General features: G+C 34.9%; 1 protein-coding gene across 26 annotated transcripts in view; it reads left to right on the top strand.

Moving 5' to 3' along the window:
• CHL1 (cell adhesion molecule L1 like) overlaps nt 1-21463 on the top strand; it is a 211558-nt gene that overhangs the window by 110233 nt on the left and 79862 nt on the right. For 14 of the 26 annotated variants that reach the window (XM_070576745.1, XM_070576759.1, XM_070576752.1 and 11 more), the window contains exon 2: nt 18267-18453. In XM_070576745.1, coding sequence (XP_070432846.1) covers nt 18363-18453 — 91 coding nt within the window. In that variant the 5' untranslated portion in view covers nt 18267-18362. The remainder of the gene's footprint in view (nt 1-18266; nt 18454-21463) is intronic. The other 12 variants (XM_070576746.1, XM_070576762.1, XM_070576754.1 and 9 more) reach the window with 1 other exon arrangement.

Raw genomic sequence — 21463 nt, 5'->3', positions numbered from 1 at the left:
ACAGTCTATGCTGAAGTATTCTAAAGTAAATTTTAGAAAATGTAATATTTTGCTTCTGTTGGCACTTGTCAGAACCACTAAAAGCTCTGAATAAAGTTGGCCTCGAGTAGATACTAACAAAATTAATCGCATTCATTGAAAGTTCTACTTCTATTAACCTTTATTATTGCCACAGGCCTAGCAATGTTTAGATCAATGGTTTACATATTCAAATCCATATTTACTTTAATAAGTAATTCAGAAAATTTAATTTCTGATTTGTTGTTGGATGAATGGGAAAAAAAGAATTTTGAGTTGTATTGACATTCTACATTTATGCAGAATATATTCTTTTATGGGCATATGTATGAAATTCATTCATTCATTCAGAAAGATTTATTGAGTGTCATCCACATTTTAGATAGGCACAATAACTATGAATAGGATCTGGTGCCTGCCAGGAGGCATACTACCTCCTACAAATATGTACATAAGGCAGGTGCAAAAGCAAGACACGAGTCCTTGTTTTAGTTTTATAAGTAGGATGTGTTCATTGAAAACATTGGATTAATACAGAAAAGTAGAAAAACAGATGAAAACCATCCCAAACTTAGGCATATTTTAAAAATCAGTTTTCTACTTATTTAAAAATGTGATCACTAGTTATAATAAAACATTTTATAGATAATTTGCCTTCCTTTTTAAAAAATTCCAAATTTCTTGCTTATGGTTGATTTTTATCATTGGTTTCTAGACTCAATGAGTGCTATTTTCACATGTTTTTTATGTCATTGGTCTATTAATGAGAAATAAGGAAGAGAACTTTTAACTTACCTGGAAGTACCCTATTTCCTTTCAAAAATTTCTTTCTTGATACTGGGCAAAGTTGAAATATATCAGGAATAAGTAAAGAGGGAATAAAGACAGGGGATAGTATTTAATGACACGAGAAAAGTATAGAAGGAGAAAAGAAATTCTAAAAATTGAGCTTTGATCTAATTGCCAGCTGGATATCAATAGTTTATTTGTTAAAGGCTGTTAGCATTCTTTTGTAATTTTAAGTACTATGAAATAGGGCTGGGAGACGGGAAAAAGAAAAAAAGAATTATGAGGGTGCTTTCTTTAAGAACTTATTTCCTGAAATTGATTATTGGTTATAGTTCAGAGCTCTCATATAATTTCTTTCTTACACATATGGAAATTCTTAAATTTTAGAAAGTTTATTGTTTGATTATTTTACATGAGAATATAATCCACAAATGTTTAGACTCAAATTAGAAGTGATGCAAATTTCTTGGTGAGACAATTTTGAATGATATAAAGTTCTCGATTATCTACTTGCAGATAACCTTTTTTCCTTGAAGAAAATGCTCTGTTAGTGTATTTTGGCCAATTTTTTTTTTTGAGGAAGATTTGTCCTGAGCTAACATCTGCTGCCAGTCTTCCTCTTTTTGCTGAGGAAAATTGGCCCTGAGGTAACATCCATGCCCATCTTCCTCTACTTCATATGTGAGATGCCTGCCACAGCATGGCTTGATAAACGATGCATAGGTCCGCACCCAGGATTCAAACCAGCAAACCCTAGGCCGGTGAAGCAGAGTGTGTGAACTTAACTGCTGAGCCACCAGTCCAGCACCATGACCAATTTTTCTAGGAGATTTTAGTCAAGAACTGATGGAATTAATCAGTAGGAAACTTTTGTAGTTGCTCCATATATTTCTTACTTGATTAATTTGATGTGTTTTGTTCTGATAGTAAGTAAACATCTTTAAATTTTGAAGATTATTATTACCAAATGGTTGTAGGTATAGTTAAGGACAATAGTTCTAGAAACATATTCCTTTGGTTTTAACTTCAACTCAACATTTTGTTGTAAGATTTGGGGCATTCAGTATTTCAGTTTTATTATATATAAAATGGATACTGTGTAGAAGGAAAAATAATTTTCCCTCTACCCTTCTAGGTTCTAGATTAACAAGAGAAAAACAAACAGATGTTTAATAACATGTATACCTTCTGTATACTGGGAGATACCCAGGAAAATTGAGTGATTCTCTGAAGTGGCCCAGGCCACCACCTTAAATATCATTTCCAGCTGAAGACAAAAGAAGATGTTGGGGAAGGGGTGGCAGTTATTGGAGGTGACCAGGAAAAGCACAGTAAACAAGAGTAAAGTTGTTATGCAGATCTAAGTCTTTACATTTTCCTTTTATAAGAGTTTCTAGCAATTGAGTTATCCTCTTCCTGGTACAGAGAAGGAGACACCCTTATGACTGGAGATTTCCCTTAGCAAATGTAAATGTCTTTTATGTAGGGTAATTTCTACTTAGTTTTCAGAGCTTTTCTTATGACTGCTGTTTCTTAAAAGTAATCAGCTCAAAATAATCCTTATGCAAAAGAGGCATATTTTGGGGTGCCATATTCTGCTCCCCTTCAGTCCTGTCTTTGAAACTTCAAATAAGTTTTACAGTCCAAAAGCTGAGTTGATAGATTGCTCTGTATCTCCTTGAACCAGTCTCTTAGTCCTGAGAATAGGTCTGTTCAGTTCAACAGTTGTGCCTCATTGAGATGCAGGTAGGCTCCCAAAGTTAGGTCTATGTTGTGCAAGCAGTCAGGTTATTTAATAAGAGACATTTCTATGGAAACAAAAGAAAAGCAATGGTTAAAGATTTGAGCAAATTATAAACCAGTCTGAATCCTGAGAGCAGCCAGTCTAGATGTGAGGGTTGAAGCATATTTTGCAGTTTGAATGTCTCTGATGATGTCATAGGTGTTTGGGCAAACTTTCTGAATGGCTCATACAGTGATAGGCATGAAGATTGTCTAAACATGAGCTATTGTGGTGATTTCTCTGAAGTTCATATCAAGTCTTTCACACTCAGTTTGTGAAAGACTTCACAGAACAGCGGTTTTAGTTTTCAATGATTCCGTGTCAAAAAGATGGGAGAAATTTGGAAACATTAGTTTGGAGATTTGTAGCCAGATCTGAGGAAACTAGAAAAATTTAGGATCCAGTCCAGTTTACAGTTAGAAAACAAAACCTCAAAGACAATTAACAGCACTAGAATCTAATATCCACAAGCTATATATAGTTTCTACTGAAACATAATTTTTCTCTCTACAGTCATCCATTTCTATCAAAAATAATAATAATCAGACTAATTTGTTTGCAAAATAAGTCTAGTCTTATTAAACTTGGCCACATTATTTACATAAGTGCAGCAAGAATAGTGGCTGGCCATATAGGCTCTTTTAAATCTGCTGTCCTGGAACTTTTCATAAGGAATCTCAGATTGAACTTTTAAAAGCTTCTCAATGCTAGGAAGACAAGCCAAGGACTTGCCACCAGACATCACCTGCAATACCTATAGGTTGAGTGAATTCCTCTCTTCTCAAGGTCCTCAAGCTCCTTCTGAGGTTCCTGTAGCTGCCTGGAAGTGACCTTCCTTACTCACCTGGTAAGGCTGTGAGGAACCATGTAAGCAAGTTACCAGGCTGATTTTTCTAAAGGCCTTTATTGACTCCATGAAGTCAACTTTAGTTTTCTAATCTGTTTGGTCATGTCTTATTTTATGCACATCATTCTCAAATATGACATTCTAGTCCAACCCTTGATAATATAACCAATGTTTCCAATTGTATCCTGTTACAAAGAGAACAGATTCCTGTTGAACTTATGCAAATAACTATATTGCCATAAAGAATACTCTTTAAGTTTCCAAATTCTGGGGGGATCAGGTAGGGAGAAATAGTAATTATTTCATCTTTGTTCACCTAGGTATATTTTACCAAAGTACTGTAAGTCATAGGTGGCTGAAGAGAAAAGAGAAAAGATTTTGCTTAAATCTGGAAAAATAAAATATTAAAGAATCAGCAATATTTTAAAGAAAAACTCATAAAAAATTATAATCATCCTCATTATTTCATTCATCCCATGTAATTAATTCTTGTTCTGCTTGAATTCAGTTTTTCCATTAGTTCTTGAAATTCTTACCCAGTTCAGTGTTGTGATCTTAAAGTTATCAGAAAACTTTATTTGTCAGAGAGCTCAGAGTCCTTCCCATGAATCTCCTTGAAGATGAAGCAATTTTGCAAAAGCATCAGAGTAAAACAATAACTGTAGATAACAAAAGATTTTAAAATGACCATGGTTAGAGATCTGATGAAGTCTCATTACAGTGCTATTGACAAGGAAATTTGGTTATTTCTGTGACATACATTTTAAGATAATAACTAGAATTCCAAGTGATAATGTTTTACCAGGGCATGTCAGATTTCTAGGAATTTCATACAATTTTGGGAACACAAGTGAATAACATATATCCACACAAATATAAACTAGGAAGATTTAGCATCACTTATTTGACAATGCTTCCCATGTAATTTAACATATCAAATAAACCTAATTATTTTAACATTTCACCCCTTTTTTTTTCTTTGGATAAAGAGAGAGAACAGATATTTTGAGATGTTCCAGGAGCCCTGTGGAAAAGCCCAAGTTACAGTCAGGTCAAAAAGACATCATTTAGGATTTGATTTGGGGAAGTTTCTCAAAAATATCAGAAAGTTTTGGACACTTGACTAAAAAGGATCATAGATCATTATGAAACAAAACTTATTTACTTAGCCAAAGTGACAAAATATTTTAAAGGCAAATATAAAAGTTACATAGTTGTGAGCAAAACATAACTTTTAATATTGAAAATACTCAGTTTCTTTACATATTCAAAGCTCTAATAAAGACAACATGAAGCACAGGATTGTTTTCTTTTTCATTTTCTAAGGAAGATTAGCCCTGAGCTAACATCTATGCCAATCTTCCTCTACTTTATATGTGCGTCACCACCACAGCATGTCTGACAAGTGCTGTAGGTCCACACCCAGGATCTGCTCCTGCAAATCCGGGCTTCTGAAGCAGAGCATGCTGAACTTAACCACCATGTCATAGGGCTGGCCCCAAGGAAATTATTTTGATAAAACACAAAATCTTTGCCTACTAGGCAGATTTCTTAAAAGGTAAAGAAAAGCCTTTTACAATCTGTTGTAAGAGCAGACCGATAGACCAAGAAAGAAAGAAAATTGTTTCAGTTTTATGTACATATACTTTTGATATTAAAGCTTATTTAATTAATTAATTTATTTTTACTGAGGAAGATTCACCATGAGTTAACATCTGTTGCCAATCTTCCTCTATTTTGAATGTGACCACTGCCACAGCATGGCCACTGATGAGTGGTGTAGGTCTGTGCCCAGGAACCAAACCTGGGTCTCTGAGGTGTAGCATGCTGAATTTAGCCACTAGGCCACCGGGGCTGACCCTTAAATCTTATTTTTTAAACCCTTATAATAACAATTCAATGTTAGCCAGCTTGACCACACAGGTAAGATTCTCTCTTCCCAACTTTCTATACCATTTTCCCTTTATTCTTCTCTTTCCAGTTCCGAGTAACCAGTTTTATGTTAGGTCAAATTTGTTAAATTTACTTTCTTTTTCTTTAACAAAAATGTATTTCCATACCTCACACCTTTTCTTAGCCAAAAACACTTCCTAGTTTCCTTGCATACTGAGTTGTTTCCCTTATTATTTCTAGTAGTTTTAATTACAATATTACTTAGAATTCTTAACCCTTAGAACCCTTAATTTCTAGTGAAAACTAAGAAGTAAGCAATTGTGACCTGCATGTTACAATAACATTCTTTAGATTGGGAAATATATGAATACATAATTTCTAGAAATGTATGTTTCTTCATAGGACAATCTTTCACTGTGGAACAGGGCATGTTTACTCACAGATCCAAATATCTTTAGTTCTTTTATGCTAAGAAGCCAAATGTAGATAAATCTATGGACAATAATTAATGTTTAAGTATTTTATCTTATTTGGAAATAATCTAGATAATCAATAAATTTCCATCATTTACCTTAATTGAGCAAGATTCTAAGGGTGGAAGTAAAGATTTTTAAAGCTATTTTTTAAGTACCCATAACATAAAACATAATTATTGCTGAAAAGTTCATGTAAAAACTCTTACTTACTTGTTTCTAAATCACTTATTCTCAACAATTATGTTTAGACTACCCACAAAAATTTCGTGAAACATGAGACAAAGTCAGCCATCATCCCAAGCTGTTTTCCTTGCTGACAAATTTTGTAACAGAGATAAAAGAAGTTATTTGACTAATAATCCTAGATAAAATCAAAGCCATATGTCTGCCATGTATTTAGTGCTGATAACTCTGAAAACGTCTGTTTTAATTAAACCAACAAATTTAACCTGGCTATTAGTTACCAAAGATTATCTCAGATCATGTTAACTTGGAAAGCATTTGGATTCGTTTCTATATTTCTGAGTTTAGAAATACTTAATTCCTGTAAGCACTTATTTTAAGTCAATTAAATATAGCTCTTTTAAAAATTAATTTTGGAAATACCATCTGGAGGTTGAAAAATGTTGCACATCTACAAGGTACATATATAGACACCTGTGAGCATACAGACAGATGCAAACAGAGACCTTATAGCTGTCATCATAAAAGTTTAGCCATGAGTCAAGTACAATAATATAAAACCCACTAGTTTATAAAAGATCAGGTGGATACAAATTTTATTTCTGGCAGTTGCAAAAAGTTAAGTGTACCTGCTCAGATGGCTAAAGTTTTTTTTAATAATAATTGTGGAGAAGATACTTAAGGTTTCTCTTGCCCAATTTCCAAGTAGCTTTTTTTGTTATTCCTGATGAGAGTCATTGTCCTAAAGTTTGCATTTTGAAAAATGGCTCTTAGTTCCTAGAGAAGATGACTTAGCAAATCTATATCACAAAAGAAGAGAAAGTGTCTAAGTTTTCTTCAAGGAGTTTTGGAATATGTTTGTCTAATATCAGAGGCCTAGGGTTCTTACTACTTAACTTTTTCTTTGTTTTCCTTAATTGTAGGACAGCTTGATTTCCAATGTCTCAATCTTTTCCCATATCTACAAGCATTTTGAGATGAATAGTGGGGGCTTGGAGATGGTAAAAGGGATAGGTGATGGACTTTAAATGGATTCTGGAGCTGCAAGTCTGGTTTTACCAAGATTTGCAAGAAAAAGGTAGTTATTTCCCATTCCCCAAAGAACTGGATTGCAACCTGAACATCAAGGAGCTGACCTGTCCATACAACCAAATTTGCTTCTTTATATCAGGGAGAAGATTTCCATTCTAACCAATAAGAAAATCAAAAGATTCTTATGTTTTAGAGCTCTAGGTTTTATTTCTTTTTTAGTGAGGAAGATTGGTCCTAAGCTAACATCTGTGGCCAATCTTCTTTTTCTTTTTCTTTTTTCTTTTCTCCTCAGAGCCCCAGTACATAGTTGTATATCCTAGTTGTAGGTCATTCTAGTTCTTCTATGTGGAATGCCACCCCAGCATGGCTTGATAAGCAGTGCATAAGCCTGCATCCAGGATCAGAGCTGGTGAACCTCAGGCTGCCAAAGCAGAGCATGCAAACTTAACCACTCGGGCATGGGACCTGCCCCTAGAGCTTTAGGTTTTAATGCAGCATGCCTTTAAACAGTCTGTATGAGGCTTTCAACAAAGGCCTTTGAATGCTCTTCTTTGAGTGCACAATTCAAACTAAGACCAATTCACCTTAGGGAGAAAGCCTCTATTACTGCTTCTATCAGCCTCTGAATATCAGCTGCCAGCTGATCCATTTCCTGATCATCTTTTGAAAAGCCTGGGAGAAATTCTGGTAATCTGTTTTCTCTGTGAAGGGGGGCATTTTCCACAGGGGTCATCTGTCTTGTCTGTTAACTACAGTATAATTATGTGTGGGAGGAATATCCCTCAGCAGCCAGTCAAGGTCTCTGTGAGTGGGGTTGTGAATGTTTCCTGTTCCTTCTAATTCGTTCCTAAATTTGATAGGATCTTCTGAAACTGGAGGTAAAAAGAGTTTTATAATTTCATTTTGGTAAAGGAGCCCTGAAGGCTAGCCACCATACTCCTCTTTTCCATTTAATCTCTCCATATGTGCCAGTAAGAAAATTATTTAGGATTAGAGCTCTCTGAAAAAGTTTTTTTCAAATATAGATGTTTTTCCAGTTCAAAGGATCCATCATCTGGCCATTGACAAGTAGGATATTATATTAATCTCAATAGCAACTCAAACCAATAAGCCTTTTATGGCTTAATCATGGACACCAGGGGCCTCCCCAAAGAGAATGCAAAACATGTAGCCTTCAAAAGATCCAGAAAGTTCACTCTCAAGGTTAGCCTAAGAAAGTAAAGACCTTCATTGTTACAGGTGGTAAGAATGATGTAGTGAATATGGTGTCTCTGGTTTCCCATGAGAACCTGAGACACCTCCAGTCACAGACCTGCTAATCTGTGACATGGGGCAGGAACTACTGGAATGGGACTTTTCTAGCAAGAATGACACAATGAAGGTTGAAATGACAAAGGCTTCTTATGAACTGGGAGCACTTATGACAAACTCCCCTGAAAGCTGGCATAGTCAGACAAAGTGAATACTTCATCTTGGATCCACAGCCTGTTTGTGTGCCAGATGCATGTCAGTACATGCATCCTCTGGCTGGCAGAGACCAGAGAGAATATTCCCACTAGTCACAAAGCCAAGCCGCCAAGACACAGAACAAGATGAAAGGAAGACCTCATCAGACCTGTGTTTTTCCTTTTATAACAGATGACACAAAACACAGAGACAAAAGAAAACAATGACCATCTCTGGGAGGAAGAGGATCAACAGAAAACAGGAGTATTCATAACAAAAATCGTTACCAAAGTTGCCATACCTAAGCAACTAATTTTCACACACTTATTTTCTCCTGCTAATCTAAATTTGGAAAGGAGGAGACATGGTGAAATTTTTACCTTCCTTTCTTGGTGGGGCATTACAGAGTGGGATCCAGGAGAGCTGAGTGGTAAGAATTCTTACCTTTCGCCACTTCTGCCAGTTTTCCAGGATCCCATTTGCAGGCTCTAGAGTGAATATGGTGTCTTAGCAGGTCCAGTTGCCAAACTGTGGGGGAGGAAAAATAATTTTCCCTCTACCTTCTAGGTTCTTGATTGAGACCCTCCTGTAATAAAAAAGACAGATTAACAAGGGAAAAGCAAAAGTTTAGTAACATGTATAACTCCTGTGTACATGAGAGATATGCAGGAAAACTGAGTAACTCCTGAAATGGCCCAAGCCACCACCTTAAATAACATCTCCAGCTAAAGACAGAAGAAGATATTAGGGGAGGGGTGGCAGTTATGGACGGTGACTGGGAAAAGCACAGTAAACAAAGTAAGGTTTTTAGGCAGATTTAAGTCATTGCCTTCTCTACTGATGAGCATTTTTAGCATTTGAGTCATACTTCTCTTCCTGGAACAGAGAGGGAGACATCCATACAAATGGAAATTTTCTGTAGCAAATGTAAATGTCTCTTACAGAGGGTAACTTCTACTAAGTTTTCAAAGCTTTTCCTGTGTCTCTGTTTCTTGAATATAATCAGCTCAAAATAAACCTTATGCCAAAGAAGCATATATTGGGGTGGCATATTGTCTTCCCCTTCCACATCATTATTGTAATATTATATCTACATCATGAAGATGTTATGAGAATTAAGTGAGTTGTTTATATGGAAAAGCAATTATGACACATAAAAATTGTTCAATAAAGGTTACAGGCTGATAGCTATTATTAGTATTGATATCTTTTTGTTAGCAGTTATCATTTGTTGGTGATGGTTCATAAAGCAGTTTCTTCCATGTGTGGATTTTGATAAAAATTATACACACAGAGATACACAGATTTTCATAGTCAAGTAAGTTTGTGAAGTCCTAGATTAAGCAAAATCAGATTATTAGCCTTTATATGCTAATGTGCATTGAAAATTTTCAGAGGTACATATAGCAGTGCATATAGCATGTCCCCAGTTCATTGACCACATAACCTTCTTTTCACCAAGCACGCTAAACACCAGTGTATCTCACAGTGAAGGTAGGGGCACTTTTCAGGCAGGGTAATTTTTCATTGTGCAGGACTGTGTTGAGCACTGCAGGTCATTTAGGATCCATGATTCCTACACACTAAATGCCAATAGCTCTCCCCAGTCATTGTGACATCCAAAACTGACCCCCACATAATACAAACATCCCCCAGGGGAGAGATACCAGCCTGGTTGGAATCCAGTAGGCTAGAGGAATACAAACAAGTTTTGCTCTCTTTTGAATGGCCATCTAAAATCCTCTAGGAAAGAAGATAGTGGAATGCTTTTGGTGACTAAAACTCTTTAACGGTTTGAGAAGTGGTTATATGGATTTATACTTATGTAAAAATTCACTGAACTACACAGCTAAGTTTTGTGTATTTTAGTACTTCTATGTACCTCGATTTAAAAGAAAATCCCCAAGATGATCATCACTGGTATTTAAGGTGTTTTGTGAGAAATTACTCAGAACGACTTATGTGTCGGGATGTAAGATCATTTTCTCCATCCCTGCAGTAAAATGATCTTGATTTTTGGTACTTTTTCTTCCTTTTCCTCTATTATGAAAGTATTTGAATTAGATGTCTTTATAGCATACTACTTGGTAAGAATTTTGGATGCACAGGTAAACAAAGGGGAAAACCAAAACAAAAGGAAGATTGATTAAGTTATATTCCTGTCAGAGCTCAACCACAGTATATTGCTATTTAATTAATAAATGGTATATTAATGATATTAGTTTAGCCAACATAATTATTAATTAAAGCTGACATTTTTCCAATAAAATCAATTTGCTTATAATAAAATTTACATTTCTTTGATCTTCTGCTGGGAGGATGAATTAACACTCTAAGCAATTCTTTTGTCTTGTCACTTCAGTGACATGAAAGAGTTTGAATGGAGATGGCCATAATGTGCAATACTGCTTTTGTTTTCAGAGTGAAAAGCCATTAACAGTTATTTCAGGATTACCGTGTTTATGATACTTGTAAATTGATTTATGGTCTTAGCTAAGCAGGCGAGTTAACAAGGCTTTTAATTTTCTTTGTGTTTATCCTTTCCCAGTTTCAAGGTGTTAAGTGATTCAGATCATACTTCAGGCTTATGGAAATATGGAAATATGCTGGACTTCTTCCCCTTAAGACCTAATTCCTGAATCAGGGGAATAGCCTGACGGTTGCATAAAAAGGAATTTCATAAAGGGACACTTGAGGTCAGAAGGAAGTGAAGGTGACATCCAACTCATCATGAAAATGTCAAATGACCTTATGAAAGACACTTGCTTGTTGCAGCTCAGTGATTCTTAAGCCCTTATTGTGTGGAAAAAACCATAAAATTTCCACAATTCCAACTTATATCACTGTCCTAGACTGTTATACAAATCCACTGAGTTATTTTTAAAACTACAATTTGGACGCCAGTGTTATAGTATCTCCATTCCTGCTGACGATAATAAAAGTTGCTGATCTATTTCAAGCTTCCTGAGTAGAAAAATGTTGTTTAATGATTATCATGCTCGAAGTTAATTCTGATCTCTAGAATTCATGGCGGCTGAGACAACTTAATGCTGTTTCTTAGTGAAGAGGAATGTCAACACAGCACTTCTTTTAGCTGTTTACATTCCGTGCCTTCTTTAGAAATGGCAGATGGACTGTCGCTGACATGGCTGCTTTGTGTAACTGCAGCCAAAGAAATAAGCGTTTTAAAAATAGTGATCACCAGAGGTGCTTTTTTCTTTGGACTTTCCTTGTTAGAGTTTCTTTTTAGAAATTTGACTTGAACGTATTTATGAATAATTATTGACAGAAAATGCCAAGGATGTGAATAATATCACTAAGGTAAAATTGTCCCAAACTAGCTGTTTTTCTTAGTTGCTTTTGATCCATTCACTACACTGGTCAGATTCTGTTCCTTTTAGAATAAAGTAGAAATCTCTTTATTTTGAAATTCAGGCATATAAATTTGTGTTATATTATTTGCCCACAGGAAAAAAGAAGTGTTTACAATTCAACAGGACAATTAGAGAACCTTAGTGTCAAAGGTTTTGAGTAAATACGACACCATTACTGTTAAGTATAAAAAAAAAGTGGTTATTAGGGAATGTTTATTGTTCAGAATGTATTAATAGCTGGAGACCTTTAAACTGATTTTAAAATGCTTTGTGTTTCTGTTCAGTTTAGAAGGGTGGGATATATATGCATAATAGTCCAAAGTGACAATGTAATTTTAACCCATTTTATCCCTTTTTGCCTTTCTGTACTTTATTATTGAAATTTAAAGCGGACTCCAATGGAAACGTAATGCAAAATCGGTGAATTAAGGATCAAAGCATGAAAGAACTATCAAAAGACATCCAGAGGATATACTATCAGCTACTCAGAATTAAATAATTACTATAAATTGGGCTTATATTTTACTTATTTGGACCTATAAAGCAATAAGGGGCAAACATTGTGTTAAATTAAATCCTTGTTTTAGTGAATACATACATTTATGTTCAAAGGGACCCCAAATTTTCTGAATCTGGTTCACACAGAAGAGGCTGGATAACACAGTAGCCATAAGGGAGTCTTTCTGTCCTTTTTGTTTGTTTTAAAAGTATGGCAATAGGTATTCTCATGACTTTGCCCACCTTTTGCCTAACGGAATCTCCTTACTGCTGTTGGAATATTTTAGGCTTGTTTTTTATTTCCATACACTGAATAGACATTAAACATGTCTGTATTATGGAAATGTTAAATTATACCCTAAAATAGATTAGTGTAAAGAACCTCCATATATATATATATTGATTGCACAGCTTCAACAATTATCAATATTTTATCAATTGTTTTATTCTGTCCTCTCTGCATCAATTGGTTATTTCTGCTTTGCAAACAACGCCAAAACAGATTGATTTAATACAGGAAACATTTACTATTATCCCTAATTCTACTGTTTCGTCAGATGTGCAGGGGAGGGAAAAATATCTTTTTTCCTTCTACCCTTCTAGGCTGGGTCTCTGTAACAAACAGCAGATTAACAGGAGAAAAGCTTGGAAATTTATTTAATGTAAGTTTTATGTGATACAGGAGCCTTCATGAAGAAATGAAAACCTGAAGCATTTTTATGCTAGGTTTGATGAGGAGTGAAAAGTCATGGAAAAATGCAGTAGAACAAAAGGGGTCTGAGCTAAGTGTAGTAACCTGTGAGAAGCTTGGCAAGGTCTATTTGTTTAGATTCTGTAAATCGTCCCTCCATCTTCGCAGATAAGGAAGCTCCTCTTCTTGCATGGATAGGAGGAAAACCTCTTACATGAGCGTTTTATGACTTGCTTCAGGGGAAGATCAAAGAGTTTTTCCCACATCTGCCATTTGTAAAATTCCTTCGCCTTAAAATATTCAATATGCCAAGGTGCTGTATTTTTTTTTAATTTTTATGGAGTTTATGATAGTTTACAACCTTGTAAAATTTCAGTCGTACATTATTGTTTGTCAGTCATGTTGTAGGTGCACCACTTCACCTTTGTGCCCCCCATACCCCCTCTTCCCCTGGTAGCCACTATTCTGTTCTCTTTGTCTACATGTTTAACTTCTACGTGTGAGTCACATCGTACAGAGATTGTCTTTCTCTATCTGGCTTATTTCACTTAACATAATTCCTTCAAGGTCCATCCACGTTGTTGCGAATGGGATGATTTTGTTCTTTTTTATGACTGAGTAGTATTCCATTGTAATATATATACCATATCTTCTTTATCCAATCATCAGTTGATGGGCACTTAAGTTGCTTCCACGTCTTGGCTATTGTAATTAATGCTGCAATGAACATAGGGGTGCATGGGACTTTTGGAATCGCTGACTTCAAGTTCTTTGGATAGACACCCAGCAGTGGGATGGCTGGGTCATATGGTATCTCTACTTTTAATCTTTTGAAAAATCTCCGTACTATTTTCCATAGTGGCTGCACCAGTATCCATTCCCACCGGCAGTGTATGAGGGTTCCTTTTTCTCCACAGCCTCTCCAACATTTGTTACTTTTTGTTTTGGTTATTTTTGCCATTCTAATGGGTATAAGGTGATATCTTAGTGTAGTTTTGATTTGCATTTCCCTGACGATCAGTGATGATGAACATCTTTTCATGTGCCTATTGGCCATCCGTATATCTTCTTTGGAGAAAGAAGATTCTTTCTTTCTTTCTTTCTTTCTTTCTTTCTTTCTTTCTTTGAACATGTCTGTTCATGTCTCCTGCACATTTTTTGATGGGGTTGTTTGATTTTTTGTTGTTGAGTTCTGTGAGTTCTTTACATATTATGAAGATTAACCCTTTGTTGGATATATGACTTGCAAATATTTTTTTCCCAATTAGTGGGTTGTTTTTTTGTTTCAATCCTGTTTTCCCTTGCCTTGAAGAAACTCTTTAGTCTGATAAAGTCCCATTCATTTATTCTTTCTATTGTTTCCCCAAGGTGCTGTATTTTGAGATAGTATGTCCTGAACTCTGTCAGGTGATTCTACTGACCTTAGCCAGTCCGGACTGCTGCTGACCAGGCTGGCTCATGCATCTGTGTTCAGCAGGCAGGTGATCTGGGGCTGGCTCGTCTAGGATGGTGACCTTTCACATTTGGTGGCTGGCTGGCTGTTGACCAAGATTACAGAGGGTGACGGGACATCGTTTCTCAACTTCTAGCAGGCTAGTGCCCTCTAGACTTGCACAGGGTTTCCAAAGAGAGAATAAAAACCTGCAAGTCTGATTGAGTCCTAAGCTCAAACTCATTCTATTGATCAAAGACTGGCCAGATTCAAGACATGAGGAAATAGCTTCTCGTTGGGAGGACCAGTAAAGTCATACTGCAAAGCATGTGGATACGAGGGAAGAGGAATTGAAGACTTTCTGTGAACAATCTACCACACTCCCCCCACCCCACCTTTTTTTCTTTTTTAGAGTATTTTAATCAATTAATACAATTTTACTACTAAGTACTTTAGTGAATAGTCTTTTATTTATTAAGTTGTTACAATTTAGTAACTCTAATAGAAGCCATACAAGTTAACCATACTCTTTTGATCGGAATATTATTACTAGAGGCTATATCCTAATTACCACCAACAACAAAAATACCATCACTGTCACTACTAGTAGTAAATTTCATTTGTTATTCTGTGCCAAACATACATTACCTCACTTAACCCTCGTAAGTGTGCTATAGGGCAGCAACTCTTACATTCATTTGTAGAGATGGGTGAGAGGTTGGATAGTTAGTAAGTGATGGCTTTGAACTCATTATATACTGACTCCATTTTCCATAATCTTATGCAGTACACATCACTCTCTTCTGTTAACTGGTCAGCAGGCCACAATAGCTTTGCATTTATTTGGGAAGTCAGGTAGAATGGACAAAGGTTAAGCCAACTCTCTTTTCCGTTTCTTAAAGCAGAAGATGAATTTAAGTGAAGAGAGTAAATTGTTTCTAGATTTACCCCAGTAGAACCCAGTTAAGAACATCAGAGGGATCTATGAGGTCAATTTATAATATTGATGATGTATGTATGTTAGAGGCTATTGTTTTAGAGAAACAAAGAGGTTTATTTTCGTATTGTTGTATTAGGAGTAGTCCCATGTGGTATGCACACCTGTCCATTTTTCTCTTTCTGTCTCGAAGCCAGTGTGTTGTTAATCTGTATCACACTGTTCGTACTATAGAAGCTGAGGTACTCAGGAAGCCTCAATTGTTAATGACACTAAGACATCTATTTCCTTTTGAGTTAGGTGTCAAGGAGGATTTTCTTTCCAAGGATGAGCTAGGATAGTAGGAAGATTTAACCCAGTTTGTCCTGATCATGAAAATTCATTGATTCTATTTGAGTTTGAATTATGTCATTAGCATTAAGCAATCAGACATCAGCTTTATGTGACTAGGCCTCAAAAATATGTTAGTATATTTTGTTCTTGTCTTAGTGTCAGCTCCATCCTGAATTTCAATAAGTGCTTATATCTTTGAGGTCTGGTGTGAGGCATTAAACTCATATTCTTTGAAGAAAGATAAATGGGAATATAATTTTATTGCTATCTTTCTATTGCAAAACATAATTACTAAACAGTATGCCCTTTATACATTCTGACAATGAAATTATGACTGACTCACCCTTTTCAATCTGAAAGCTATTTTCCGTCTGTTGTCATCATATAATGGAGTCTTGCTTGCAGGGGTTCACATTTTAACTTCCAATAACTTTTATGTAACAGCCTCTTAACGTATAAGTCTCAGGTAAATTGAAGTTAATTTCTGCAGCAGAAAAGGTCAGCAGTAGAATTAACCATTATTCATATTTTGTAAACTGATGGTATCACCAGTGTTTGTTATATCTCTTAATTTATAGTCTCATTTTCAGCCAGGGTTCAATGTGGCATCCTTTGATGGGTGAGAATTTCTTGGATCAAGACTCTGTAGTTAAAACTATTAAAGTTCCAAAAGTCAGATCATCACTATTGAACAATTAGTATCTACAAGCTATTTTACTATGACAATTAGGGACCACTGAGCTGACTAGCCTAAATCAGGAGATTAATTGAAATTGAGCCTGTTCTCACTTATTCAACTGTCTAGTACTTTTATTTGCTATATCAGGGTAGGATGATAGATTAATCTGGAAATGTGGTCTCCTAACAGCATCATGGTTTTGAAAGCGTTTCTCCTTACAAATAGAGGACAGCTCATTAAACAAATACATGAGATACCCTTAAAGAAATCATCACTGCATATTAATGGAACAGAATATTAAATAGTAGATTGCAGATAAAGAGTAACATATAACTATAGATAATGAATTTAGATTATTATCAAAGTGTTTCAGAAGAGAGAAAGAAAAGGGAAATTCAAAGGACAAGGCATTAATATTTTCTCCTAACTTTACATCTTATAAATAGCTAAATGGTTCAGTGTCCCCCAACTTTGTACAAATATGTAGAACTCAGTTTTTATAGTTAGGCAATGTTCTGCTTTTTATAATGAAAGCAATTTTTTCCACATTTTATTTTGTTGCTTGGAATAATTCATTTGATCAGGAAGGTGGGTGTCAATTAACATAATGTCACATTTGAAAATATTTTTAATTACCAATGTAAGTTATTTGTCATTTTAGGAAATATTCTGAACCACACAAGGATAATTTCTTTCCTATTCCCATTTTACAGACAGATCAATTGAGATCACAGTAGAGTAATGTCATTACTCTGATTCAAGAACAAAGATTCACAACCTATTTTGGAGATGGGGATGGGATTATTTTTCTTTATGATCAGTATAACTTTTTTCAAATTAAAATATAAATAGGATTACTGTCTCTTCAGGCTTTCAAAATTATAAAATAAAACAGCAGTGTTAGTTATTACTTTAAAATTGACCTGCTTGTATACATATGTGAAAGAAGCCCGTCCATAATCTCTTCTGATGCAACTTGAGTTGAAATAAGTAAAGCCAAAATACTTGGCATTAAATATAAATTTAATGGCTTGTCTGACTCTATACTAATTAATTTTTTTTCACTAGTTCTAAGTGAATAAATAGAGTAATTGATTTTTATGGAAAAAGAAAATCATGTACCTGAAAAACTAATTATCACATTTGGGAGCAAATTCATTTTTAAGAATACATTATAAACAATATTTCAGTCTAGTATCACAGTGTTTCAGAAAAAAAATGAAAGCTTAAGAGAAAGTAAAGGAAAATCGACATTTTAATTTTTATTCTACTTCTGCAAACTTTGGTGTGAATAAACCTGTTTAAGTGGAAAGCGACTGATGCCGTTATTTTCTGCTTAAAGTGGCTGGTCCTTATTCATTTGTTCTTCATTCTTCTACTCCTTATAGCTCATATTTACCTTCTATTAGTGTGAAAACTTTGAACATGAAAAGTTATTTTGCCAGAAAAATCAAAGATTAAATTCGTGATGCTTAGTAAATGACTCAAATGGGGTTAGATATCTGATATAAAGAGTTGATTGAAAAAGAGCCACCTTTTGAATGAAATGGACTAAATGAAGTTATTCTCATCGCCACTGACACTCGTTAGCGTGTACTAGAGTGCCATCGAGTAAAAGTTGCTCTGACTGAAACATAACGATTCATTGGAATGGTTTATGGTTTATAAGATGGCATATATCAACTGTCCCTTAAAAATAAAGAGAAAAAACTAGTTACATTTATGTGGAGTTATTAGAGAACAGTTTCATAAAGAGGAAAATTAACGCCAACAGAAAAACGTATTTAATTTTCATTATGTTGGTATTTTTTAGAATATATAAACTTAGAGTATGTTATTCTGTTTGTGTTTTGAGTTTCCAGGTTAACCACGTTCTCCTCAACTTGAAACCAAAAGTGCAAGGAGATTTTAAATTTTCATTCTTTCTGGATTGCCTCCTTCTTGAAGAGCAATGGAGATGCTATTAAGTGGAAGAGGATTAATCATATCTCTAATTTTCTTCCTGTTAAAATTCTCCACAGCCATTGAAATACCACTTTCAGGTAAAGTGACAGCATTCAATACCTACTTTATGGAATTTCATATTTGCATTTTAATTTTTAAGTAGAATACTTGTAGATTGAGAATGTGATTTTTCTATCATATTTCCATGTATTTTCCAGCTATCTGTCATCAGAATTCATCTCTGCCTCTTTCCGTTTTTGGATGGCTTATATTTGGCTGTTTGCTATAATTATTTTGCAGCTCGATCTTTCTGCCTCTCATGCAAACTTGGCACATAATCTATAGACCAGGTGGTATTTTGCCATGTAAGATAGTCTGCAATATTACCAACAGCTATTACTTTTACATACTCAGGTTAGTTTATTTTAAGGAGAATTGTGATTCAGAAATTACTGGTATTCAATAAATAATGACAAAAAGAAAGTGAATAATCTTTGTATTCTTTTTCAAAATGATTACATATTTAAGAATGAAAACAAGGAATTAGAAAAATATTTTAGAAACATTTTTATAGTACACAACTGAAAGTATAAGATGATATCTACTGAAAATCCAGAGCATTCTTTAGTGGGAATTCATATCAAGAGGTTAGTCAGTGGTTTTATGGAAATATATATCTTAGCATCTGTTGGTAAAAATGGATATAGACCTTTAACTATAGTAAATCAGTTTGAATAAGTTACAGTAATTAAAAGTTCAAAATATAAGACATCTGCAAACACAGTTTCTGTAATAGTGTATCAACTATGTCATGTTGAGGTTTGGGGAATTTCTCTTGTGTTATAAGTACATGAGATCTAAAAGACCCTTGAGAGATTATTTAGATATTTTTATCCATATAGTTCAAATATTGTCCCTACCGTCTTTTTCATATATAATTTAGAGAGTTATAATACAAGAGGCATTTGTTATTAGAATTTTAGCATTGGAAATAATCTTTTCAGATCATCTCTATTCTGGATAGTTAGTCATGACCTCAGAAGGTTGAGTAAACATTAAAGAAGTGCTAACGCTGAACTGAAATTTTCTTCTGACCTACTCAGACAGTCTGAATGTGAATAGAAAGGGAAGTAACCCTCTTACTGTATAATATAATGTGTCTTCTGAGGGCTGCCTTAAATTACTTGATGTGGCAGTTTCACATCACACACTTTGGGCAACCTTGCACTAGTAGTTCAACCCCAAGTTAAGAATTCCTTCTCTACCATCCTTGACAGAGGGTCAAGTCTCTGTCTCAATATTCCCACTTCTTCAGGATTTCTGCTTCCTTGTTCTACAGATGTACAGATTTAAGGTTCTCTGTATATCAAGCTGAACTCTGTTAGCCTACACACAATATATAGCAGCCTAGTTATCGAAATTCTGGCCAAGACCCTGAAATAATTCATCTTTAATAGATTTTTTTGGTTTGACTATGCAATGACAAATTAAGAGCAAGTTTCTTGGTGATCCTTGCGAAAAGGGGTTAACAATTTTACCTTTTTTTCCCTAGTAGCAACAAAGATGCACTGAGATTCCTGACCATATTCTCTTAGAATCTTAGAATATACATTTTCTCTCCGTCTTTTCTTATTTAGTTCATCAATGGTGAAGGGTGTGAAATTGTGTATTAATCCATAGCAGACATTTTTATTCTGGTTGTCTCAGTTACTCATGCATTTTCATGCAGTAATGTCCTTAGACAACAATTGTTATAAAATATTAATGACATGTTTTCAGAACAACTGAATATTATCCATTTATTTCAGTACTCTAGAGCACACACTAGCAAATGCAACTAAGGCAGGTATCCAATTTGAATGTCAACGAGGCTAGTGTCTCTGTAATTGGCCTAATTATGGAAGAAGGGATTTAATGTAGAATATATGTTCTTATAAACACCCAAAGGTTATTAGCTCCATCCCCTGAATAATTAGCTATTGCTGAGACTTTACAACCTTAGCAAATTTCAGAAAGAATAATGTTCTAATAAACAAGTTGTTCACAAGTTATTAGCTGATATCTTAGGGACTGTTGCTATTGTGCATCATCCCTCACCATTTATAACTGTAGTAAAATTTAAATAATATGAATTTACAGTAAGCTTAAGACCTGATCTACTTAGAAATAGTAGTAATCAGAAACAAGGTAAATGTCAATGAAGATCGGAGTGTTTTTGCGTGTTGTTAAAATGTTTATGAATATCCAAGGGATAAAGACTGAACTTGGGCTAATGTCCCTAAGCTAGTAAAATTCAATTATCAGATGAAAGGTAAAGAAAATTGAATTTTAAAATTGACAATGGCATGTAGTTATTATTCTAGGCTGGCCGTCAATGCTCAAAATGTGATTTGTGGCCCTCTCAGGGTCCCAGAGACTCATTCAGGCAGTCTAAGACATCAAACATTTCATAATAATACTATGATGCCATTTTTGTCTTTCACTGGATTGACATTTGCACTGATGTCACTAAAGCAATGGTGGGAAAGCTCTTGTTGCCCCAGCTCAGATCAAGACATTGGTACCAAAATGTACCAGTACTCAAGGTATTTTCCACGGACATATACTCACGGTGAAACAGAAACAAAAGTAAAAACAAAATAGCTTTGCTTAAGATTACCCTTGTTGAAGCAGTTAAACATTATTGATTTTCTTACATATCCATCCTTGAGTATATTTTTCTTAACGCATGTTCTGTGAGATGAACTGGGAAATATACATAAAGTAATTCTGCTGTGTGACAAAGTCCTGTGATAGTCTCTGTTCCCTGATTGTGTCATTGTTTGAGCACCAAGCTGAATGCCATTTTTACTTAAAAGTACAACTGACAGACAGATTTTGGTTACTCTGACAGGTTTATGGCAGATATTTTCCCCAAAATGAACCAAGTGAGCCTGTTACTTCAAGGGAAACAACTGGCAATATGTGTTGTCAATGATAAAATTTGAGTGTTTAAGCAAAAATTAGAATTGTGGAGAACTTGTATTCTCCACTCGGAGCTTCACAGCTTCCCCACATTTAAGACTTTTCTGGTTAGATCAGTGAAGATACTAACAAATGTGAATTTTT

This window comes from Equus przewalskii, chromosome 15 (assembly GCF_037783145.1).
Source record: "Equus przewalskii isolate Varuska chromosome 15, EquPr2, whole genome shotgun sequence".
Taxonomy (NCBI): domain Eukaryota; kingdom Metazoa; phylum Chordata; class Mammalia; order Perissodactyla; family Equidae; genus Equus; species Equus przewalskii.
Note: the sequence above shows the minus strand (reverse complement) of the source record. Positions and strands in the feature narration are given on the sequence as shown.